Genomic DNA, 26802 nt, shown 5'->3' with positions numbered 1-26802 from the left:
AGGTTTGAGCCTTTACATTCAGCCTCCCTGAAGGATCTCACTCTTAAGACTCTTTTCCTGGTGTGCTTGGCCTCGGCTAAAAGAGTCAGTGAGCTTCATGCCTTCAGCAAGAACATCGGTTTTTCGACAGAAAAAGCCACTTGTTCTCTTCAACTTGGTTTCCTAGCCAAGAATGAACTGCCTTCTCGTCCTTGGCCTAAATCTTTTGATATTCCTAGCTTATCAGAGATCGTAGGCAACGAATTAGAGAGAGTATTATGCCCCGTTAGAGCTCTTAAGTTCTATTTAGCTCGTACTAAGCCTTTACGAGGTAAATCTGAAGCGTTATGGTGTTCGGTTAAGAAACCATCCTTACCTATGTCAAAGAATGCTTTGTCATATTTTATCAGATTGTTAATACGAGAAGCTCATTCACACTTGAGTGAGGAAGACCGATCTTTGCTTAAGGTTAAGACGCACGAGATTAGAGCTATAGCAACTTCCGTGGCCTTCAAGCAAAATAGATCTCTGCAAAGTATCATGGACGCGACCTTTTGGAGAAGCAAGTCAGTGTTCGCGTCATTTTACTTGAAAGATGTCCAGACTCTTTACGAGGACTGCTACACACTGGGTCCATTCGTAGCAGCGAGTGCAGTAGTGGGTGAGGGTTCAACCACTACACTTCCCTAATTCCATATCCTTTTAATCTGTCTCTTGAAATGTTTTTAATATTGTTTTTATGGGTTGTTCGGAAGTCTAAGAAGCCTTTCGCATCCTGGTTGATTTGGCGGGTGGTCAAAGTCATTTCTTGAGAGCGCCCAGATTAGGGGTTTGATGAGGTCCTTTTGTATGGGTTGCAGCCCTTGATACTTCAGCTCCTGGGAGTCTGTCAGCATCCTAAGAGGATCGCTGGGCTCCGTGAGGAAGACAGACTTACAAGGCAGAGTAATCGTCTAAGTCAACTTCCTTACCAGGTACCTATTTATTTTGGTTTTGTTATATTGATAACTGTCAAAATGAAAAAACTCTTAGCTTATACGCTGTAAACATAATTAACTCTGGTCTCTACCCACCTCCTTGGGTGTGAATCAGCTATTATATATTCACCGGCTAAGTTAAATATTTAAAAATGATATTTTAATTATAAAATAAATTTTTGAATATACTTACCCGGTGAATATATAAATTAAATGACCCTCCCTTCCTCCCCAATAGAGACGCAGCGGGACGAGAAGAATTGAAGGTTTTGTTTACATACAAGAGTGGTATCTGGCCGACAGTTGGCGCTGGTGGGCACACCCGCAACCTGCATAGCGATCGCTCGCGAGTTTTTTGAGTATGTTGTCTGTCGAGCCGCAGAGTTGCAGCTATTATATATTCACCGGGTAAGTATATTCAAAAATTTATTTTATAATTAAAATCTCATATTTTTAAATATTTTTCAATTCCCTTCTATTTGACAAAATTATATTAAACAGGCTGTGTTATTCGGTGGGCTACTGCTAAAAGGAACTTGAATACTAAAATTTTATACCAGAATGGTACAATCCTCCCAAAGGAGTCCATCCTTTACCTGATGATGCAGACCTTGTGGTTCTTCATCAAAGGATATATTCTCCTCTTCAAAAATATCTGTTTCTCTCCTGTCATAGTCCATCAAATAGATGCTTCCAACTGAGTCCATCCTTTACCCAATGATGTAGACCTAGTACTTCTTTATCGAAGGATAGTTTGTCCTATAAAATAGTTAATTTTTTTTCCTCTCATTGTTCATCAATTAATCCATTCAACAGGGTCCATCATTTACCCAAGGATGTAGACCTTGTACTTCTTCATCAAAGGGTATTTCCTTATCTAAAAAGATGTCCTTTTTCTTTCCTGTCATACTGTAGTTCATCAATTACCATACTGGTAGATCCATCCAGCTGAGTCCATCCTTTACCCAATCCGTCTTTACTGGAGCTCCGGTAGCAATGGTATCTGAGGATAATGCCCATAATACAGTGGCAATGTTTCTCAGAGTAGTGAACATATGTTTATGCTTTGTTGCCCATTGGCCATAGCGAATATGATTTTATTCCTGATATTGCACATAAGGCTTCAGCCCTAATACAGCATGAACATGAGCCTGTACAGGTATCCAGATTATATTGATCTTAATAGATCGCCGTCTCTTCCCACGAGCGTGCTAAGTGGCGGACATAATTTTCTTTTAATATTCCAGAACCAAGGAGATTTCTTGCATTTGGAGGATTCTCCAGTTGAAGTGTTGAAAATATCTCCTTACTCATAGGGGAGAAGACCTTCTCATGTGACGAAGGACAACGTTCTCTCTTTCCATACAGAGGCTACCCTCTTGGAAGGTGCATACTATTCCCGGGCTTGTTCACTTATCGAGTCCGGTTTGCCTCGTACATCCAAGCCCTATAAACCTCCAGTTCCAAAGCAGTCCCGGGACGTCCAATGAAGATCATGACGAACAAGACAGCCACGAAGACAATGATGTCTAAAAAGCCCTTTCCGACCAAAGACGGGAAAGGTACTAAGTCCTCCAGGGGAGGAAAATTTCCTAGAGGGAGCAGCCAAGGCCGCAAATGCTAGAAAAGGCATTTCCCCCGCTTGTCCACCAGTGGGGGGATGCCTACAAAGTTGCTGGGACAGGTTGAAGCAACTCGTGGCCAAGCCCTGGACAATCTCCTTGGTTTGTTTAGGGTATCACGTCCCATTCACAACATCTCTCCCTCCCCTGATCAGGAATCCAGTGTCAATAGACTCCTTGGCAATGGGGGTAGCCCTTCAGTCAGGCAGAAGTCCAAACCCTGTTGAAGTAGGCCGCTCTCTAAGAGGTCCTCGACGAGTCTCAAGGCTTCTTCAGTCAACTCTTTCTTGTGAAAAAGGCGTCTGGAGTCTAAGAGGCCCTTCATCGACCTCTCAGCTATGAACAAGTTTGTCAAACAAACTCCGTTCCGCATGGAGACGGCAGACACAGTCAGAAAAGTGGTAAGACCACAGGACTTCATGTGCACAATGGACCTAAAGGACGCGTACTTCCAGATCCCAATCCATCCGTCTTCAAGGAAGTACTTAAGATTCAGCGTAGACAATAGGAAATACCAATTCAAGGTGCTGTGCTTTGGTCTTTTCACAGCACCTCAGTTCTTCACCAGAATGTTGACCCTAGTATCATCTTGGGAACACTGAATTGGTATCCGTCTCCTCCGTTATCTGGACGAATGGCCAATCCTAGCGGACTAGGTGGCAACCGTTCAACACCGAGACAAACTTCTGAGGCTTTGCCTAGATCTGGGGATCATGGTAAACCTCGAGAAGTCCACCCTGCTTCCTACGCAGAGACTGGTATACCTAGGCATGATAGTAGACATCAATCTCCACAAAGTCTTCCCATCAGACTACAGGATAATGAGGCTGAGAAAGGTCACAAGACCCTTTCTCAGACGGGAAGAACTTCCAGCTCAGACGTGGTTACGTCTTCTCGGACACCTTTCATCTTTGGGCCGTCTAGTTCCCAACGGTCGCCTCAGGATTGGATATCTCCGATCGCGACTTAAGTTCCGGTTGAATCAGCGTAACGGACAGACCTCGAATGGTGGGTGTCAGATGAGAGCCTATGAAAGGGAGTGGATCTTCTCATCCTCCCCCCAAATTTGATGCTGTTCTCAGAAGCTTCAAAAAAAAGGGGTGGGGGGCCCCACGTGCTGCACTACACAACCTCTGGCCTCTGGTCAGAGTCCGAAGGGTACCTCCACATAAATCTCTTAGAGATGAAGGCCGTCTTTCTGGCCCTTCAACAGTTCCACCAGTTCCTGGCGGGCCACTTAGTATTGGTGATGAGCAACACCACTACAGTAGTGGCTTATATCAGCAAACAAGAAGGTACCTTTTCGCAGCCCCTATCCCGTCTAGCAGCAGAGATATCGAGATGGGCCGAGCTTCACTTGATACCACTATTGTCACGCTTCATTCCGGGCAAGAGGATTATGCTCGCCGACAACCTAAGCAGAGCATCTCAGATAGTGAGTACCGAGTGGTCTTTGGATCATCTAGTAGCCAACAAAGTCCTGACTTTGTGGGGTTCTCCGACTGGGGATCTCTTCGCAATGGCCCTGAAATTCAGGCTCCCGTTGTACTGCTCCCCGGTCTCAGACCCCAAGGCTCTCTGGCAAGATGCATTCCAACAACGAACAACATCGACGTTTACGCCTTTCCCCCATTCTGTCTGATGAGGAGGGTACTCAACAAGGCCAGAACATTGGTCAACCTCTCAATGACTCATCTCCGTTATGGCATCATGCGGAATGGTTTCCGGACCTTCTGCACCTCCTGACTGAGTCTCCAAGAGAAGTCCCTCCACGACATGATCTACTCAAACAACCATGTGCCAACATCTTCCACAAAGCCATAGCTTTGCTACGACTTCATGTCTGGAGACTATCCAGCATCTCCTCACTCAGAGAGGATTTTCACAAGAAGTTGCGAACAGGATGCCTGGATACCTGCAGGAAATCATCAGCAGCAGTCTACCAGGCAAAGTGGAAGGTCTTCTGTGGTTGATGTCGTGGAAGGGGTATCTCTCCTCTCAATGCCACTATTCCAGCAATAGCGGAGTTCATAGTGTATTTGCGTGATTAAATACACTTTTGTCTCAGCGGTTAAAGGCTATCTCTCAGCCTTATGCCAAGCCCTTAGACTCAACGGAATGGATATTTCCTCATCGTTAGAACTTTCCTTACTCATACAGAGTTATGAACTTACCTGTCCTCAGTCTGAAGTGAGGCCTCCTCCATGGAACGTGATTCGAGTTCTCAGGTCTTTAAAGAGACCTCCCTATGAACCATTACGCCAGGCGACAGATCGCCACCTCACTTGGAAGACTGTGTTCGTACTAGCTCTAGCTTCAGCCAAGCGAGTTAGTGAACTTTATGGTCTCTCATACGACATCGCCCATTCAAGGGAATGGGGATAGGTAATGTTCGGCTTCGTCCCTGAGTTTGTAGCCAAGACTCAGAATCTGGGAGCAGTGTATCCCGATTCGACTCCTTCCGTATTTCGAGTGTCTGCTCTGTAACTGATGACCCTGATCATCTCTTACTCTGCCCAGTGAGGAGTTTGAGGCTATACCTCAAGAGAACAGCCGCAGCCCGTCCCCGTGTGTCTGCACTTTTCATCAGCCGAGGGAGGAACAAGTGGAGGGTCATTAAGAATACCATCTCTGCCTGGATTCGCAAGGTCATAGCCCATGCCCTGAATCCGGACCCTCCTTCATGTCGCCCCAGAGCCCACGCTGGTATATACTTCAAGCTCCTTATTGGACAAGTATCAGAAGGTTGAGGGTACTGTTACCCGGTTTTAGTCTGCGTGAATGAAAAGGTTTGTCTGACTCTTATTCTTTTTTTCATCCTCCCCTCTCTTGGGGAAAGCAGCCTCCTGGGCTCTCTGCATAAGCTGACCTCAAACCACTGCAGGTAAACCATGCTCCCTTGTGTTCCTAGTACTAATCTAATACTGTTGCGTCCCCATACCCTGGCGAGGTGGTATTGGGAAAGTCCTGGTTACAACAGTTCTCTTATAAAGACTTGGAATAATTTTAACCTGGACAGTCACACTTCTAAACATCTCAACCCAGGTCAGCGAGGTGAAGGGACTCCTTATTTTTTTTTACAAACCCATTCAAAATAAGGAGCCCCCAGGTTAGCCTAAAGCCAGATTGCCAGGGATGTCCACCCTCCTAATGGGTGAGTCCCCCCTAATAAATAGCGTAGGTTTGTATTCCAGTTACGGAACAAATGAGAAATTCAGAGATAATTTGTGTTTTTTCTAACCATACAAACCTTTAGCTATTTATACAAACTTACCCACCATCCCTATCCCCCTTGAAGTCCTTCCTCCAAGCAAAGTGAGCTAAATTACTAGTTTGTGAGTGGAATGTGTAGTTAACCCTTGCTAGAATTTTAATGGCTTGTCCTTTCAGCTTTGCCCAAAGTAATAACCCCTAATAAATAGCTAAAGGTTTGTATCGTTAGGAAAAATACAAATTATCTCCGAATTTGTCATTATTAGTTCATTGGGACTTCCTTCCTACTAAGGATAAATCTCCTATTAAAGGGTAATGGTTTGTGTTCATATAGTGTAGGAACAGATCACTGATTTTTAAAGAAATTTATACAGTATTTTTCCTAACTAAGCAAACAAGAGTCCTATAAGTTTTAATTCCCGCTTCAACCACCTCGCAAGTCTTAGGCCTAAGGCCAAATGTAAATGCATAGCATACTGTAGGATGGGCTGGTCTTGCCCTTCTCCCGCCAGTAACCACTACTACCTCATTAACTTAACGGCCCTTTCTAGCATGACTGAAATCATATTCCTATTTAAGGGACTTGGGTTTGTTTAGTCAGGAAAACAAAATACTTGAAAGATTGTACCATGAATGCACTGTATTCTTCTCTAGTGATGACATAATTTGTTGGTCAATATGTTAGCTGTTGTACAATAGATTGTCTTCAATTATGATTTCTACAGAAAAATTCCAATTTGTGCTGAGATACAAATATGCCTTCTTTATGGTGAAGTGGCATTGAATTATTCCCAATCGCCACCAGATGTCAAATTATTCCCACCACCCACCACATGTAAAGTGAATGGTATCAGAATGTAACAGGATTGATATATTACAGTATAGAATATTCAGATTTTTGTGTTATACACCATACAGTGATTTATATTTTAAGGATGTATAATGTATATTTCTTGTATTTTTCTTTTTTAAAGCGTTTGAATCCTGGCAGAAAGGAAATTTAAATGCTGTACAAGTTTCATCCATATTCCAAAGCAGTCGATCACCAGATTTTTCTGACATACTGGGAACATTCATACCTTCAAAAGCAGATATTGAAGCCTATTCATTATCAGCACAGGATTTCATTCAGACTTGTAGTTTTGATCGCCGGGCATGTTCTCACAAGTAAGTTTTATTAGTAGCATTGTAGTTTCTGAATATTGTTCTTGAAATTACATCTTGGATAGATATGTTGTGGCACTGAAGAATGTACTATAGGAAGGTGTAAAAAAATATTTACTGGTATTCGTATATGAATACAACCTGTCTTCCTTTAATAGGAGTACAGTATTATTTTGACGAAGCTGGAACTGCCATTAAAATTTAACAAGGTAGTTATAACTACCAACTGGTGGTGAGGTGAAAGCCCTTCCCACCTGTCAGTCAGTAAGACAACACTTGACTTTGGCCGCAATAGTTATGGACGTACTATTGCAGCCTCGCAGAAATTCTTTTGACTATCAATTCTTTTTCCTCTTCTAAATTTTATATGGAGAGGAACAAGGAGATGCATTTGTGCCTAGGGAAAACCAGGAAAAGTGTGTCAGGTTTGTCTAAACCTGTCATTGTTCTCCATCTGTGTGCTTTCTGAAAGGTTAATACCTTTGCTACGATAAGTCAAAAGCATGCCTGGTGATACAGACCATGACATCTAGATACGTCATTTACAAATTTAAAGCATATGGAGGTTTAAATTTCTTTAAAATAACATTGTTCCGTAACTAATTACAAACCAATGCTATTTAGAGGCATTACTTTTGGCGAAGCTGAAAGATGAGCCATTAGACTTTTAACGAGGGTTAACCACCCACCCACTAGTTAGTGGGGGTGTCAGGGGGTAGTAACTACCCTTGTCACTCACACCTGGGCTGTGAACCTCGCTTTACTTTTGGTTCGGGGAGAGAGACGTTCCCTCTCTCCATTCTCCAACTTACTGGCCGTCTGACTTATTTTTTCTTAATCTTTTATATATATGAAATATATTTTTAAGCTTTTCTTTACTGTGAATGTTGCTGTTACCTTCTCCATTCGGATCTTAATGTCGCCCTCCCCCCTACGTGTTCTTAGAGGAATTCTTCTTGTGCTCTTCACAGAACGTACCTTCGGTCTTGCTCCTTCTCACTTACAACGCTGCTCTCTTTACGTGGGCGGCCGGCAGATCCTCTGCGGGGGAACACCTTTCACGTTCGGAGGTTAGATTGGTCATCCTAATGGTTTTCTTCATTAATTGAGTTGAAATAATAATGTTTGTAATTTAACTTTTTCAGCTTCGACGCTGCTCACCTCATGTGGCAATGGTCCAGCGGCCTTTTCTTGCTGGCAGAGGGAGCTCACGAATTTTATCTTGTCTGCGCCCCCCTCAGGGAACCCCCTTCCTGCCAGAGTATTGAATGGTTCTCCCAAGTAGTTTGTTTTGTCAGCTGAATTTATTAATTGTAATTCGTTTTTACAGTTCTTATGCTGCCACTCTCCTCCTGATGATGTCGGCTGGCTAAGGGAACGCGCAGTCCTTAATATGTTTATGTTCTTTTGGGGTACAACTTTCCCATCCGAGGATTAGGTGTTCCTCTTGAGCAAGTTTTTCTCGCATAATTTGTTTGTTTTTCTCAGTTAGCGATGCCATACTACTTCATTCAGCTAAGACAGCCGGTGTAGGAGAGAGGTGCTGTTCGTTCCTGTGGAATCTGTTAGTCTTGGCACCATCACGTTCCTGCCCTCCTACTCCTGTGCCAGCTCCTGATCAGCACGCTAACTTTGAGGAACTAGCTCCGCCTAAGTTTTCACTGGTACCGCTCGATGCAGACCAACTTGAACAGTGCTTGTTGATGGGAAGCAAAGAGCGCTGCCGGGAGGTTCGTGCTCCTCCAGCAGTTGGTCTGCTTTCCCTTCCGAGGGAAAATTATCTTTCCCAGGTGTGGGGCTGCTCTCCCTTGTGAGGGAGAACTTCCCTTCATCATCTGTCTAGCAACCTTCTTGCCTGCAGGGAGACTTGCTGACAGCTACATCTCATAGGCAATTAAAGTTTCTTTGCCTAAGACCACGCTTCCCCCCATGCTGATCCAAATCTTCCATGGGGAGCAGAGCAAAGTCCGAGGCTAGTCTCTCCTGTGGGTGGTCACCTCTGTCGCTTGCGAGTGAGTACCCCCATAGAGACACCCATCCGGAGACCTTCCAGAGATCTTCCTGCTGAGCAGTCTACCCCAGCGGAGGATTGTTGTTGTCATCGGTGAGCTCGCTGAGTTTGTGGTCCTCCTCGTCGCCTCGGACATGCTCTTTTGGCTCTGGCAAAGGTACGTTTTTGGCTCATCGTTGACAACTGCCGAATGATCCCCTTCGGAGGATCGTCAAGAACCTCGCCGTTCGCCCACTCCTCAGCTCTCGCCTTCACCAAGATATCATTAGCCTGACGAGTCTCGTTTAGTCTCGCCTTTCACGCTTTTGTTCCCGACCTTCGCCTGTCTCACTAGACTCGCTGTTTGCCAGCCTTGCAGTGTTAGTCCAACATTGCTCTCCGACCTCTCTCCATCAAACTGATGTTCCTGGCTCGCCGTTGCCCATCGAATCTCCGGATTCCTGACGTGTTAGCTGGTTTCTCGCCTAACTCCAACTCGTTCACCGATTGCCTGCTCATTCTCTTGCCGATCATCGATCTCCAACTTGCCAATCTCTTAGCTTGCCGATCGTCAAACCATAATGCTGTTTTTCAGTTCACTGATTGTCGATTGTTAATGCGCTTAGCGTCGTTTCAGATCTCCGATCACCTACGTACAGCTCTCTTATCGCAGATTACCAGCTCGGCACTCAACAGATCGCCTATTTGCAGTTCTCTGATCGTCAGATCGCCGATTGCCAGCTCGTCGATCGCCAACCTACCAATTGCCAGCTTTCCGTTCGTCATCTCGCCGATTGCAAGCTCGCCAATCCAATGTCTAGACGATCTCCAGCTTCTTATCGATTGCACTGGTTAACATTTGACAATGCGTCATTCGCTGTCTACCCATAGGACAGCTCTCCGTTCGTCAACTTGACGTTCGCTTACTTGCAGTTCGCTGTTCGCCAGCTTCATCACTAAGCTAGCTCAAGATCGTCAGTATTCAGCTCTCCTCTAGGTTACTGTTAGAACCAGAAACCACTTCCAGCATCAAACGGTTTAGCCCTGGATACATTGCCTTCAGGGGTAAAGACACTTATAGAACAATTCGTTCTGTCATAGACCCTCACTTCATTGAAGCATGGGCTTCCTGAGAGTGTCTTTTCGGAGAGTACTCTCATCTAGACGACATAGATTGTCTTCTCTCCTCTCTCATGGGCTTATGCTACTTAGGTAGCCTTCCCACGTAGAGTTAAAGGAGTTAAATGCAGATTTCCTTCTGGGAAACCAGCCCAGATCTCCATTGACGACTCAGGTAATGCACAAGGACTAACCTTGGCGCTTAATACCCCCCTCCCGTTTTGGGTTTTGTTTGTTTCTCACAAACAGGATTTCTTTGGTTCCCGAAGATTTCATCACTGCGAACTACAAAGAACCTGTATTTATGTTGCCAGGTTTCTTCATCGAATCTGGCACGTTCGCGGACATTTATCCCTCATGATTGTACGTTCTTCTCCTATACAGTACTTCATTCCTACTACAGAATGGCTTTCATGCCATGTGCCTCAAGGACCAGGTTGCTGCTTCGGCTGCTACCTCCTCCCTTGTTTCACATATAGCATAGGACTACCTCGCAAGCCGACTTTGCATGGATAGGAACTGCGCCAATTATGCAATCTCTGGCAGCAAATCTCGGATGCGGTTTTGGAGGTAGATTCCTTGAATCTGTTCCTCCCTCTGCACCAGGAGGCACAACCCCATGGGGTTACCATCCCTCATTATCTCTTGCTTGGGGAATTGAATTCATTGCTGTTTAACGTGACAACTATGGTAACTTAGTTGCAAGAATTTCAGTCAACCATGGGATGGGTAACCCACTAGAACACCAGATGTTGTTGGCATCTTGTGTACTCCTGGTTTCCTTCGGCCTATAAGCCCTCGAACTTTTGTGTGAACACCTTAAGCTTCCATCTGCGAAATCCTTTCCAAGAGAAACTGTTATAATATTGTTTTGTCCTTTTGCTCTTTCATACTTCACTCTGAACCGTTTGTCTGGTGATCTTTTCATACTTTGTTTACTTACCTGATGGAGGGACAGTCAAAGCAACTTATCAAGTAATTCTCTGTTTCTTTTGTATTTCCTTTTGTTTATTCCATTTGTATCTATTTGGTTTAATTAGATTTACTTTGAGGATCTAACATAGTTTGTATTACATTTATTATGGGGTCTGCTAATTATGTTCATGGTTGTTTCAGGGAATAATCTACTGAAGTTTAAGTTGAATAAAGCTTGGGTAGCAGCAGCCAAGTCTTTTAATGTCATAACAATTTATTCAACTTAAGCTATGGAGAAACTATTGAAGCCTGCCCGTTTGGATCTGGACCCTAGCCTTCCTTCTGCAGCAAAGGAATGGCGGCATTGGCACAAGACGTTTTCCAACTTTATTCAAGAATGTGGTGAAAATGCACCAAATAAATTAAGGACACTCATGAACTATGTCAGTTATAATGTGTATGAATACATTGAGGAGTGTGTGGATTACGATACTGCCATTTCTACGTTGGAAAAGTTATATGTTAAGGCACCTAATGAAATATTCGCCAGACATTTACTTGCTACTCGCCAACAAAAGGCAGGGGAAACTTTGGATGAGTTTCTGAGAGAATTGCGTAAATTTGGTAAGGACTGTAATTTTAAGCCAGTTAGTGCAGAACAATACAGAGAGGAGTTGATCAGTGATGCATTTATAAATGGCCTGGCCTCACCTGTGATTCGGCAACGTCTTCTTGAAAATAAAACTCTAGACTTACAGGCAGCTTATGACCAGGCTTACTCTTTAGACCTAGCCCAACGTAATGCTAGTTTTTACAGTCACATGCTTCCTCATGTTGGGCATACTGCTGCTGTGGTTACATCGGATCATGCACTTATCACAGATGATCATGTGAAGAGTGGACCAACGTCTGAGAGCTGTGAGGTAACTGCTGGAACTCAAGTATTAGCGACTACTCTGTCCATGAAGAGAAAGTGCTTTTTTTGTGGAGGTCCCTATCATATTCGTGCACACTGTCCAGCTCGGGATTCTATTTGCAATAAATGTGGCAAGAAGGGGCACTTTGCAAAAGCGTGCCTGTCTAAATCTACATATGGAGGTAAATCTACAACAGCTACAGTATTTGATCCCTCACAGTCATCTGTTCTTGCAGCTAATGCTGGTACCTCTTTTCCTCAGAGCCTCTATTGGGCAGCTACCTCGACAACAATTAAAGGACGGAAGTTGACAGCCCTTGTCGACTCGTGCAGCGATGACAGTTATATAGATGAAGAGGTAGCGTGGGAATTGAAGCTACCAATACATCCCACTGATAAAGATGTCGCTTTAGCACAGAAATCTTTGCATACAAACTCTCCAGGTTATGTCAATGTAGACTTGACTCATCATCTTAATGGAGAAACTTATCCATCCACGCGTCTAGCAGTAATGAAGGATTTATGTTCAGGAGTATTACTTGGTCAGGACTTCCAAGAGCAGCATCAGAAAGTGACTATTGAATACGGTGGGCCGAAACCAGCGCTCAACTTATCTGGTGCTAACTGTTTGTTGGCAGCCGCTGCTGTGGATGAACCTTCTATCTTCCAGCATTTGTTACCTAATTGTAAGCCTATTGTCACTAAATCAAGACATTACTGTAAAGATGACAAAGAATTCATTGAAGCGGAGACTAGTCGTCTCTTGGCTGAGGGTGTTATTGAGGATAGCATATCACCATGGAGAGCTCAAGTTGTGGTGGTTAAGGATTCCTTTATCCGGCATAAGAAAAGGATATGTGTTGATTATTCGCAAACTATAAATCTGTTTACAGAACTGGATGCTTATCCATTACCAAGGATTGACACCATGGTTAATGAACTCTCAACATATTGCGTATTTTCGACTTTTGACGTGAAACGCGCTTACCACCAAGTCCCACTAAAGGAAGCAGACAAGAAGTATACAGCTTTTGAAGCCAACGGACGCCTGTACCAGTTCTGTAGAGTACCTTTCGGAGTTACCAATGGAGTTGCAGCCTTCCAACGAACTATGGATAAGTTGGTGAAAGAAGAAAACTTACAAGGTGCTTTCCCATATTTGGACAATATCACTATTGCTAGACACACTCAAGAACAACATGATCAGAACGTGCAGCGCTTTCTTGAGGTCATCAACAAGAGGAACCTAACTCTCAATGCTACTAAAACTATTAAATCTGTGCGTACCATTAATATTCTTGGCTACTGTATGGGGAATGGTGTAATAAAGCCTGACATGGAAAGACTCCGGCCTCTACAAGAACTACCATCTCCCACTAGTCACGGATATTTAAAGAGGGCAATGGGTATGTTTGCTTATTACGCTAAATGGATACAGAATTTTTCTGCTAAGATTCAACCACTAGCAAGAGTAAAGAAATTTCCTTTAGATGAAGAAGCTTTGCAGGCTTTCGAACTACTCAAACAAGAACTTGAAGGAGCAACGCTACACTCTGTGGATGAAAATTTGCCTTTTGAGGTCGAATGTGATGCCTCGGAAGTAGCAGTCTCAGCAGTACTCAACCAGAATGGCAGGCCCATGGCCTTCATGTCTAGGACTTCACAAGGAAGTGAAATTCACTATCACATCGTAGAGAAGGAAGCCATGGCTATCGTGGAGGCTGTACGTAAGTGGAGTCATTTTCTTGCTAGACAACACTATGATCTCGTTACAGACCAACGTTCTGTGGCCTTCATGTTTGATAACAGGAAACGCACTAAAGTTAAGAATAATAAGATCCAGGAATGGCGGATGGAACTCGCAGCCTTCAGTTATACAGTACATTATCGCCCCGGTAAAGAGAACCCTTCATGAGACTCTATCATGTTTGTGAACTCGGACAATGAATCTCTTCCATAATCGGAGCTCTCCCTTTGGCTGGAGTTGTTCGAAAGGGATATCTTCCTTTCTCATCCTAAAGTGAGGTTTTTACAGTAATGGTAAAACCCCTCCTACGAGCTCGAAATACTCAGCTCATGTTTTTTGCCAAGGACAGTGTGTTCACATCCAACCCACAAGAGATACTCTCTTGTCTTTTCCATCCTCCTTTAGGAGTTGGGAAGTGGTTTTTCTTTATCCGTGCGACTGGAACATCTGGTCTCGTGGGAAGACGCGGTTTGTCAAGATACCGCCAAGCTGCTTTGGTCATTTCTTACAGAAGTCTCCAGCTTAGCCTCTCCTCGTGGAATGAGTTTCATAATCAAAACCTGTCATACGAGGGGAAGGCTTGCGTTCATACAAACAGTTAGCCCATGGCTTCTTGTACAGGATCGACCACCAGGATTGATACTCCTAGTCCCCTTTTCGGGACATCGTCTTCAGCTTGTCATGTCAAGGAATGGAATGGGGTTTTTACCCTTGTGTCAACCTTCCCCTTCAGGATTAGCCTAGTCTCCGAAGACTTTGGATGACTGTCTTGATTCTAACACGCTTGAGTTCCTCTGAGATATCTCCAGTTTACCACGATCTGAGGATTGGAGTAATCTCGGAGAGACCCGACTGTCATATCGAATAGGGATATATATAGATATGGTCATCAGCCTGCAGAAACTTCTGCAGGTTCGACAAGACCGCATCAGTCTCCGTGGAATCCAACATCTTCAGGAACAGCCAGATCCCAAGGAATTCAGCACCAGATATCTTCCTTTCCTATGGTTCTCTATGAGATCTGAGCAAGAGAATGTCCTGATAAGGAGGTTGCTAGGTGAGAATCTTATCCTGGGAGTCAAGTCAATCTCCTCGGTTCTTCCCTGAATTAATTTCCCGGATGCATCAAAGAAAAGGGGTACTCTTGCTTTACCATTAGGCCTCTGGGCTTTGGTTAGAGTCCGAATGATACCGCCTCTTAAACCTCGGAGATGAGGGCAACCTTCCTGCGGGCAAGGGGTACCATCCCCTTTGAGGAGAAGTCCGTTTTGAGCTTCGGCTCGTTTCTCATATAACGCCCAATGTCAACCTTCAGCTTTGGCTAGAACTTGGGGATGGAAAACAGTGTGTGTGTGTGACCAAGAGGATCGCCTCTAGATGCTGGAACTCTCCCTTCCGTTGTGGGGAGAATCGCCGACTACGGCTGTAGATGTTGATTGCGTCTTTCCCGTCTAAGGAAAAGACTTCCCTCTCCCGTTGGTAGGCCCTTCGAAGGATTCTTCCAACAAAGAGAGGGATTCATCCATTCCCGTGCCAGGGGAGTAGTTCCTCCACCAGCCACTTTGCAATAATCTTCCTGCATGCTGGAAGGATCGCTGACAGCAACAGCAAATGATGACTGCCTTTCCCATTCACGAGAGAATCTTCCTTTTCCTGGATGGTTTCCCTTCGGGGGATTCCTCCCACAAGCCAATTCTCCGCCATTTCCCCTCAGAGCAGCCCTCGTCATCAGCAGTCTTGTCTTGTTAGAAGACTCGTCTCGCCTACTGACTTAGATCCAGAAATATCATACGGGAATAGGATTCATCCATTCCCCGTCCTAGATCTTCAAGAACAGGCCATCAGACTTGTCTCGCCAGTAAGACTCGTCTTGCCCAGTACACTTGTCTCGTCAGCAAGATTAGTCTTGCCCATCAGATTCATCATGGTCTGTTGACTCTTCTGCAACTCCTGTCGCAGATCAAGAGAGAACCCCCTCAGCGACTCTTAACAGCCACATGTGAACATCTTTCAAAAAGTATTATCTTCGCTGCCACTTCACGCCTGAAGACTATCCAGCTCTTCCTCTCTCAGGGAGTCTTTCCTGCAACAGGTTGCAAATAAAATGTCTGATACCTGGATAGATCTTCGGCTTCGGCCATCCGGGGCGGCTGAGTTCACCTGACCTCGACGATTAGTCTTCCGCTCATGTTGGCTTTGGCCAAGAGAGTTGGCGAACACCACGGGACACCCTTAACGTCTCTCATTCACGACAATGGGCCAATTGAATTCAACCTCGTCTCTAGTAGCTCATATCCCAGAATCCGAATCCTTCGGCCTTGGAGTCCTTCGCAGCATGACCAATGATCCAGATCAACGGTTACTATGCCAAAGAGAAACCGGAGGCCCTTCCTCAAGGAAACTACAAGAGCTCACCTCGAGTGTCAACACTCTTCACTAGCTCTGGGAAAGTTAAGAGAAGGATCACTGAAGACACATTCTCATCTTGGATTCACAAGGTCATGGACCAGGTACCGAGAACTCAATATGCCTTAGTGTTTGTAAGACTACTCTGTGATGTAGGCCTTGTTAGCAGGCGTGTAGAAATGAAAGGATCTTTACCTTCCACTCCCTGCAAGACGTGACCCACAGGAGACTCGATACGTTTTCTATCGGTCCTATGGTGGCTGCACAATAACTGGTTTAACACCTCAAGCTCCTTGATGGACTAGTAGCAGGAGGTTGAGGGCATTAGTTACCCAGTTTTAGTCTGAATGAATGATTAGGAAACACTGGCTCTTTCTTTTCTTCATCCTCCCCTCTCTTGGGGAAATCAGCATCCAGGGTCCTCTGTAAAGCTGACCTCAACCAATTGCAGGTAAACGATTGTTCCCTTGTGTAACCTGATAGTGTGCCAATACTGTTACATCCCCATAATCTATCGAGGGGAGTTTTGGGTGTCTTGGTGACCTCTGAAGACTCCTATGTCTCGGAAAAACTCTTACCTTGACTGTCACATTGCTAGTATCACAAACACACAGCTTTTGTAGGCCGTGGACTATGCATAGCAAGGTTTTAGCGAGGTATATGATTTCCACCTTTTATGTGGTAAACACATATAGGGAAATCCCTGAGTCAACGCCAAAAAGCCAGATTGGCAAGGACTTCACTCCCCTAATGGGTAAGTTAACTCCTATAAATACCGTTGGTTTGTAAATTACTTATGGAACAAATGACAAATTTGGGAGTCATTTGTATTTTTCCAAACAATACAAACCTGTAGCTGTTTATACAAATTGGCCCGCCAGTATTAGTTCCCCTTGAAGTCCCACTTCCAAGCAAAGTATGGTTCACAGCCCAGGTGTGTGAGTGAGAGGTGTAGTTACTACCCCCTTCCCCCGCTAACTAACAAGTGGGTGGTTAACCCTCGCTAAAAGTCCAATGGTTAAAAAAGTTATGATGTTATTAGTGACATTAATTTTAATTGTTAAATTAAAGTTTTTTTTTTATTTTCTTAATTTTTTTTTTTTTTTTTCTTAATTTTTTTTTCTTAATTTTTTTTTTTTTTTTTTTTTTTTTATCAATTGTTATATATCTGGGCCTGGGAGGATCACAGTTGATCTTAGGCACTAACCTCCTCCACCAATTATGATCATGATTACATTGAATTGTGAGGTTCCTTGTGAGAGTGCATAGATCGACGTCATCTAGAGCTAATTTGTCCCGGGTTTTGTGTCCAAGCCTGTGGAACCTAACATTTAGAGGCTCCAATTTAGAATGCTGATGCAATTCTTGTATTCTATTATAATAGGGAGGCCCTTCTTTGTAAGCTCGCCTCAAAACCGTGTTTTGTATGGCCTGCATTTTACTTAGTGATGTTTTAATGTGTTGCAAATATTATAGCTGGATATTCCGACTGTGGTCTCACTAATGATTTATATAACCTAAGTTTGGTTTTGGTTGACAGACTTTGAAACCTTTCAAATCTATTGAGAGTTATCCTCGAAGAAGCTATTCTCGCCTTAACATAAAAAAGGATGCCAGATTTTTGTATGCTACACCCAAGTATTATTGCTTTCTGTTTGAATCGAATTCTAATGTTATTGATTATGATATCCGCGAGATTGCGAGCTGATATTAAGAGGAGCTGAAATTTATTCATATATGTAATTATTTTTCATTTCTTTTCATAGTTATTAATTTTTTGTATTTCCCTAAGTCTTTCTCTGAAGCATTTGCTTAAATTTAGTAGGGTAAGTTATGACTTGGGTGTGATCTTCTGCAAACATGATTTGAAGACAACCTTGTATAGGAGGAGGGGTATCTTTGATATAAAAGTTATAGAGTTATGGGGAGAGAACACTGCCATGAGGAACTGCTGACGGTAACTGAAACTCTGGACCTATATATTCTTTTATTTTGATCATGGCCACTCGGTTGTCTGAGAAGTTGCATAACAACCTGGTTGCTAATCCTGGCAATTGTGCTTCCAACAGCTTGTATTTTAAACCCTCGTGCTATACCTTGTCAAAGGCTCGGCTGACATCCCTAGAAATTAGGTTACATCCACATCCAAGACTTTTCTTAACTGCTATAAATTCGTATAACCTGGTTAATGCAAGCCGAGTTCCTTTACCCTGGGCAAATCAATATTGATTGCTGTTTGTATGTAAATTACCTTCAAGGAATTTGTCAAACCTTACTTTTATGATCTTTTCAAGAATCTTACCAGGCATCTCTAATAGGGATATGGGTCTGTAGTTAGAAACTGAGGTGAGATCTTTAACCTTTTTCCCCACGAAAGGAAGCAGTGCTCTCAAAAAACTCCGGCCAGTATTCCATACTTATAGTTTCATTAAAGATGTCATTTAGAAAGTCGAGCATTGAGTTTGGTAGGTTGTTGATGATAATTTTGTTGACTTGGTACTTTATTTTTAAAACTTTTGATTATTTTGATGATATCTTGGAGTTGAGATATTACCGCTAGAGAGATATTGGGTCCTTTGACTGGCCAGACAGTACTGCATTGGATCCTTCTCTCTGGTTATGGTTCTACCCATACACCGAATAGTCTGGCCTATTCTTTACATATTCTCCTCTGTCCTCATACACCTGACAACAATGAGTTTACCAAATAATTCTTCTTCTTTCAAGGGTTTAACTACTGTCCTGTAATTGTTCAGTGGCCACTTTCCTCTTGGTAAGGGTATAAGAGACTTTAGCTATGGTAAGCAGCTCTTCTAGGAGAAGGACAATCCAAAATCAAACCATTGTTCTCTAATTTTGGGTAGTGCCATAGCCTCTGTATCATGGTCTTCCACTGTCTTTGGTTAGGATTTTCTTGCTTGAGGGTACACTTCCTCTTGTTTTGTTAGAGTTTTTATAGTTTATAAATGAAATATTTATTTTAATGTTACTGTTCCCAAAATACCAAGGGGCAACTGTATCATGCAATTATCATTTATTCCGTAACTGGAATACAAACCACGCTATTTAATAGGGGTATTACTTTTGGCGTAGCTGAGTAGATGAGCCATTAATTTTTAACAAGGTTTAACTACCCACATCGCTAGTTAGCGGGGGATAGGGAGGATAGCTTGCTACGGCTCACCCTCACACACCTGTGATTGAGCTCACTTTGCTTTCGGCTCGGATGGTGAACGGACGTTGCTGTTCTTCACCCTCGCCGATAATTGGCAGCCATTAATGTTTTTTCTTTTTTCTTTTTTGTTAGACTGTGTGTGTGAAGTTTACTTCTGCAACCATGCACACCTGCCCTGGACTCTCCGACCACCCCTGTGGAACATTTATGTCGGCGGTCGAGACTGATCCTCACGCCCTTTGTCCTTCTTGCAGAGGTCAACGGTGTGATGGTGTCAACAAGTGTAGGGAGTGGTCTTCCTCCCAATGGGAGAGGTTTTCGCGACGGCGGAAGAAGAAGTCCAAGCGGGATATTTCTCCTTCGAAGGTTGCTTCGAAGGGAGGAAAACCCAAGGCCTCTTCTTCCATCACCCAAACCTCCTCCGAAGCTCCTACTCGGTCGATCTCTTTCGAGAGACCGTCGAGTAGTAGCATAGACCAATTTATTTCTGACCAACCCCGGGTCTCGAGAGATGAGGTTGCTTCCCATAGCGAAGCAGCACCACCACCTCCCCTCGGGGGAGGCCTTGTCACCAACCTCCGTGTTTCAGATTTGGTCCTCCTTGGGGCTCACGGGTTCGCCCTCCAAGGAGGCATTGCTTGATTTCATCCGCATGGGTGCTTCTGTCAAGCAATCGTCATCGCCGTCAGAAGTAGATCCCCTGACACTTGTCACGTTGTTGTGTCAGAGGTGTCTCATGTGACATCACCCATCTCCTCTGTCACTCCAAACTCTATTGTAGCTGCAGAATTAGTTTCTTCCGTTCCTGACCATCCTGTGAGGGGGAAACTAAGTTCACCATCGGTCTCTCCTGCTAGTGTTTCTTCCCCTCAGGGGAGTTCACTTATAGAAACTCCTCTTCGGAGTATTGCTGACGTTCAGCTTGCTGATCCAACGGCATCCAGAGGGCGCATCCGTCGGAAGGCTCGCCTTCCTTTTTGCCTTAGAGGCCTTCCTTCACCTGCGGTGAGGAGGCAGTCCCCCGCAGAGGAGCCTCTAGACCAGTCATCCATCATTGCACCTGCAGCCAGTCTTGTGACTAAAGTCCTGGACCTCTCTGCAGATCGTTCGCGATGTCCTTCCGTGGATGGTCGTCCTTTTAAAGGACACGTCGACCATCCATCCAACAGACCTGCCGACCTTCCATCGCCGTTCCTGTATGAGCCTAATAAAGCTCCTCCAAAAGTGCGCTATTGCGCGTCATCACTCTCGCCCTGCGCACCACGCGCCCTGACCAGCGCTCGCCAGCAGCTCGTCATTCACCAACGCTTCGGCGCACCACCCATCCTGCTCGCCCTCACGAAAGGCAGCAGCCTCACGCGCTTGTGCGCCAACATGCACTCATGCGCTTGCGTGCCAACATGCGCTCACGCTCCAACGAGATGTTCAGCGCTCTCCTGCGCACACATGCCCACAATCACCTGCGCACCCTGCGCAAACACGCTCAGGGTCGCCTACGCGTCAGCACACCATAGTGCATTTGCGCTCTCCTGCTAGCTAATGATCTCCTGCGCGCCAGCGCTCTCCTGCACCTATGCGCCCTGCGCCCAAGATCTCATACGTGCCAGTGCCCACCTGCGTGCCAGTACTCTCCTGCGCGCCAAATTTCTCCTACGCGCCAGTTACCTGCGCGCCAACGTTCTCCTGCGCACCAACATGTGCACCCCACATCACCTGCGCAACTGAGCTCTCCTGTGCGCCATCTTGCGTACCAACATTTACCTGCATGCCAGCGCTCACCAGACCATGTGCGGTCACCTGCGCACCATCTTTCTCCTGTGTGCACAGAAATGCGCGCGTGCACCCCCTCTCTCCTACAAACGCTGGCGAACACACTCCCGCACCTATCATGATTCTCCTGCGCGCGCGCTCTCTCCTACGGACGCGCGCCAACTCTCCCCCACACGCTCATCCTGATTGTCCTGCGCGCGTCAACAGTCTCCCGCGCACGAGCGCCAATATCCTCCCGCGCGCGGGCGCCAATATCCCCCCGCTCGCGGGCGCCAATATCCCCCCGCGCGCGGGCGCCAATATCCCCCCGCGCGCGGGCGCCAATAGCCCCCCCGCGCGCGGGCGCCAATAGCCCCCCGCGCGCGGGCTCCAATAGCCCCCCGCGCGCGGGCGCCAATAGCCCCCCGCGCGCGGGCGCCAATAGCCCCCCACGCGCGGGCGCCAATAGCCCCCCGCGGGCGGGCGCCAATAGCCCCCCGCGGGCGGGCGCCAATAGCCCCCCGCGGGCGGGCGCCAATAGCCCCCCGCGGGCGGGCGCCAATAGCCCCCCGCGGGCGGGCGCCAATAGCCCCCCGCGGGCGGGCGCCAATAGCCCCCCCGCGGGCGGGCCCCAATAGCCCCCCCGCGGGCGGGCCCCAATAGCCCCCCGCGGGCGGGCCCCAATAGCCCCCCCGCGGGCGGGCCCCAATATCCTCCCGCGCGCGAGCATGCGCACCAACAGGCACGTCATCCGGCAAGGTCGCCATTGCCTCATTCTCCTCCCGCGCGCGAGCATGCGCACCAACAGGCACACCAACAGGCACGTCATCCGGCAAGGTCGCCATTGCCTCATTCTCCTCCCCGGAAGCGCATACCATCGCGTATTGTGGGAGAAGGGAAACATTTTCATGCAGAGGGGTTCAGGATCCCTAAGCTACATTCTAAGGCGAGCCCAACTATTCCAGTAACTCCTCTCAGGGAACCTTAGGTCCCTTTTCCTTCAGGGGATCTGTCTTGACAGTGCGTCTGTCAGCCAGCACCCTTGGTTCAAGGCCTTGATCAGAGCCGTAACCCAGGCTTTCAAGCCTATCCTGTCTGATCTGGGGCATGGAACCATGGCTTCCTCTACCCCTTTGAAGAGGAAAAGAGGAGTTTCGGACGCAGTCACTTGCCCAAGGAGGAAACTGACTCCACTCAGACCATCGAGGCAAGTTCCTCCTGTTCCTCAGACTAACTCTCCATCCCTTTCGGATGAAGATCTCCTGTCACCTAGGGAACCACGCGAAAAGAAACTTTCCCCCATCGCACCAATGGAGGAAATCTCTCTTCATGTCGAGAGTTCCTTGTAGTCTGAGAATAGAAGGGACATGCCACACACATCGATGTTGGAGTGTTACCTCCTTCCCCGGAAGGAATCAAAAGACTCCAAAACATTGCCAAAGTCCTCCACTAGGGCTAGGATGGAGCCAGCCAGCCACTCAGGGAAAGTCCGCGACTCTCCCCAAGAAGATCCTTTGAGGATAGAAGGAAACTTCGCTGCAAGTCCTACAAGAGGAAGAGACCAGCAGGAGTCAGAACATGCATTCTGGCAGATTCCGACTCTAATGAGGGTTCTCAACGGGTTTTCCGACCCAGAGATCCCCCCTCGAGAGGGCAAAGACACGGTCCTAGACCGTGTCTTTGGTACTCAAAAACCCTCTAAGACCAGTGCAGCCCTGCCCTGGTCTCAAGGGGTGAAGAGTACCAGGGACAAGATCGCCCAGCAGCTCTGAGATGTCCTCCTCCAACCGTTCCGGTACTACAAACAAGCTCCTCCTACCTCCTTGCGTACAGCAGAGGAGGTACTTCGAGATCCTGGAGGAGCCCAGTTCACCTCTTCCTCTTCACCACTCGCCGGAAGAGCTAACCAGGGGAGTCCCTCTTGAGAGAGACTCCAACTAGCAGGTCTCATTCTCGGCAGCAGAGATCCTTAACCAGAAGGTCACGAAGTATACTATGCAAGCTGCTTCGTGGCTTGATATCTGGTGAGGGACCTTAGGTATCCTGATACGATCCGAGGATTTCTCCAAGGAACATACCAGGAGAGCTATGGAAACCTTCCTTCTCTCAGGTACTCGCTCGATCGAGTTTCTTGCCCACCAAGTCTCGAACTTGTGGGCAAATACCATCTTGAAACGTCGAGATGCAGTAGCCGAGAGGTTCCACCAGAAGGTCCCTAGCGTCGAGATCAATAGATTCAGACATTCCTCCATAGAGGGGTCTAATCTGTTTGAGCCTAAGGCTGTGGAACATGCTGCTGAGAGGTGGAGGAAGTCTCATCAAGACTCCCTCCTCCATAGGGCTTTAACATCTAAGCCCTATAAACCTCCAGCACCACAGCAGTCCCGTCCAACCAAGACCACAACGACGATAAAAACTGCAACGAAGACAACGGTGTCTAAGCCCTTTCTTGTCAAAGACAGGAAAGGCAAAAAGTCCTCCAGGGGAGGCAAAAATCCTAGAGGGAGCAGCCGAGGCTGCAAACGCTAGGATAGGCAGTCCTCCTGCATTTCCACCAGTGGGGGATGCCTACAAAGTTGTGCAAACAGGTGGGAGCAACTCGGGGCCGATTCCTGGACAATCTCTGTAATCAGTCTAGGATATCACGTCCCGTTTATAACATCTCTACCTCCCCTGACCAGGAATCCAGTTTCATTGAACTCCCTTGCCATGGAATCGGCAAGGGGGCAAGCCCTTCGGGCAGAAGTCCAGACCCTGTTGAAGAAGGACGCTCTCCAAGAGGTCCTCGATGGATCCTCAGGCTTCTTCAGTCAACTTTTTCTTGTATAGAAGGCGTCTGGAGGCTGGAGACCAGTCGTCGACCTTTCAGCTCTGAACAAGTTTGTCAAACAAACTCCGTTCAGCAGCATGGAGACGGCAGACACGGTCAGACTAGCAGTAAAACCGCAAGACTTCATGTGCACACTGGACCTAAAGGACGCGTACTTCCAGATCCCAGTCCATCCGTCTTCAAGGAAGTTCTCGAGATTCAGGCTAGACAACAGAATATACCAATTCAATGTGCTGTGCTTCGGTCTTTCCACAGCACCACAAGTCTTCACCAGAGTGTTTACCCTAGTGTCATCTTGGGCACACAGGATTGGCATCCGTCTCCTCCGTTATCTGGACGACTGGCTAATCCTAGCAGACTTGGTGTCAACCCTACTTGGTGTCAACCCTTCTTGGTGTCAACCCTTCTTCAACACCGAGACAAACTTCTGAGACTTTGCCAGGATATGGGGATCATGGTAAATCTCGAGAAATCCTCCCTGCTTCCCACTCAAAGACTGGTATACTTGGGCATGATTGTAGACACCATTCTCCACAAAGCCTTCCCATCAGACGACAGGCTAGCAAGGCTGAGAAAGGTCGCAAGACCTTTTCTCAGACGAGAAGAACTTCCAGCCCAATCGTGGCTACGTCTCCTCGGTTACCTTTCATCGCTGGCCCGTCTAGTTCCCAATGGTCGCCTCAGGATGAGATCCCTCCAGTGGCGACTCAGGTCCCGTAGGAATCAAGTGCACGACTCCCCGGACATCCAGATCCCCATGGGACCTGCGGAACTGGTAGACCTCCAGTGGTGGGTGACAGACGAGAATCTATGAAAAGGAATGGGTCTTCTCGTCCTCCCCCCCGGATTTGATGCTGTTTTCAGACGCTTCAAAAAAAAAAGGGTGGGGGCCCCATGTGCTGCACCACACAACCTCAGGCCTCTGGTCAGTGTCAGAAAAGTACCTCCACATAAATCTCCCTAGAGATGAAGGCTGTCTTTCTGGCCCTTCAACAGTTCCAACAGTACCTGGCAAGTCACTCTGTGGTGGTGATGAACGACAACACCACAGTAGTGGCCTACATCAACAAAAAAGGAGGTACTTTTTCGCAGCAACTATCCCATCTAGCAGTAGAGATACTGAGATGGGCCGAAATCCACTCGATACCACTATCGGCACGCTTCATTCCTGGCAAAAGGAATGTGCTCGCCGACAACCTGAGCAGAGCATCTCAGATAGTGAGTACCGAGTGGTCTTTGGATCATCTAGTAGCCAACAAAGTCGTGACTTTGTGGGGTTCTCCAACTGTGGACCTCTTCGCAACGGCCCTGAACTTCAGGCTCCCGCTGTACTGTTCCCCAGTCCCAGACCCCAAGGCTCTCTGGCAAGATGCTTTCCAACAACGGTGGGTCAATCTTTCAATGACCGTCATAGCTCCGCTATGGCATCACGCAGAATGGTTCCCGGAACTTCTGCAACTCCTAACAGAGCCCCCAAGAGAACTCCCTCTACGACACAATGTATTCAAACAACCACATGCCAACATCTTCCACAAAGCCGTAGCTTTGCTACGTCTTCACGCTTGGAGACTATCTAGCATCTCCTCTCTGAGAGAGGATTTTTGCAACAAGTTGCGATTAGGATGTCTGGACATCTGCGAAAATCATCAGCAGCAGTCTACCAGGTAAAGTGGAAAGTCTTCTGTAATTGATGTCGTGGAAGGGGTATCTCTCCACTCGATGCCACTATTGCAGCAGTAGCGGAGTTCCTCGTGTATTTGCGTGAAGAAATGCGCGCATCAGTCTTGGCAGTGAAAGACTATCGCTCAGCCTTAAGCCTCGCCTTCAGACTGAAAGTAATGGACATTTTTTCATCGCTAGAACTTTCTCTACTCATACTGAGTTACGAACTTACCTGCCCCCAGTCAGAAGTGAGACCTTCCCCATGGAACGTGGTTCGAGTTCTCAGGTCTCTAAAGAGACCTCCCTATGAACTATTACGTCAGGCAACAGATCGCCACCTCACTTGGAAGACGGTGTTCCTGCTAGCTTTGGCCTCGGCCAAGCGAGTCAGCGAACTTCATGGTCTCTCATACAACATCGCCCATTCAAGGGGATGGGGAGAGGTAATGTTCAGCTTTGTCACTGAGTTTATTGCTAAGACTCAGAACCCGGGAGTAGCGGATCCTCGATTCAACTCCTTCCTGATTTCTAGTCTCCGTACTGTATCAGATGACCCAGACCATCTATTACTATGCCCAGTAAGGAGTTTGAGGCTGTACCTCAAGAGAACAGCCGCAGCCCGTCCTCGTGTGCTTGCACTAATCGTCAGCACAGGAAGGACCAAGAGGAGGGTCACCAAGAACACCATCTCAGCATGGATTCACAGGGTCATTGACCTTGCACTGAATCCAGACCCTCCTCCGTCACGTCGCCCCAGAGCACAAGATGTCAGGGGCATGGCTATGTCCCTGGCCTTCAAAAGAAATTACTCAGTAACGCAGGTTCTTCAAGCTGGGGTGTGGAAACTTCAAAACACGTTCAAATCCCACTTCCTGCAAGACGTGACCCACAGGAGACTCGATAAGTTTTCTATCAGTCCTGTGGTGGCTGCACAACAGCTGGTTTAAAACCTCAAGCTCCTTATTGGACAAGTAGCAGAAGGTTGAGGGTATTGTTACATGGTTTTAGTCTGCATGAATGAAAAGGTTTGACTGGCCCTTATTCTTTTCTTCATTCTCACCTCTCTTGGGGAAAGCAGCATCCTGGGTTCTCTGCATAGCTGACCTCAAACCACTGCAGTTAAACCATGCTCCCTTGTGTACCTAGTATTAAGATTAATACTGTTGCGTCCCCATACCCTGACGAGGTAGTATTGGGAAAGTCCTAGTGCACAGTTTTTTTATCTAAAGAACTTGGGAATAACTTTCTAGGATGAGTCACATTTCTACATACCTTCACACACAGCATGCGTAGGCCGCGAACCTTGCGCAGCAAGGTTTTAGCGAGGTGCAGGGACTC

At 46.6% G+C, this 26802-nt stretch overlaps 1 protein-coding gene across 1 annotated transcript in view; it reads left to right on the top strand.

Annotated features, from left to right (window-relative positions):
• Nucleotides 1–3607: 3607 nt before the first annotated feature.
• The window catches only part of LOC137649454 (uncharacterized), a 71841-nt gene continuing 48646 nt past the window's right edge, over nucleotides 3608–26802 (top strand). The window contains exons 1-3 of the mRNA XM_068382437.1: nucleotides 3608–4013; nucleotides 5099–5323; nucleotides 6766–6958. Of these exons, the coding sequence (XP_068238538.1) occupies nucleotides 3608–4013; nucleotides 5099–5323; nucleotides 6766–6958 (824 nt within the window). The remainder of the gene's footprint in view (nucleotides 4014–5098; nucleotides 5324–6765; nucleotides 6959–26802) is intronic.

This window comes from Palaemon carinicauda, chromosome 11, assembly GCF_036898095.1.
Source record: "Palaemon carinicauda isolate YSFRI2023 chromosome 11, ASM3689809v2, whole genome shotgun sequence".
Lineage (NCBI taxonomy): Eukaryota > Metazoa > Arthropoda > Malacostraca > Decapoda > Palaemonidae > Palaemon > Palaemon carinicauda.
Note: the sequence above shows the minus strand (reverse complement) of the source record. Positions and strands in the feature narration are given on the sequence as shown.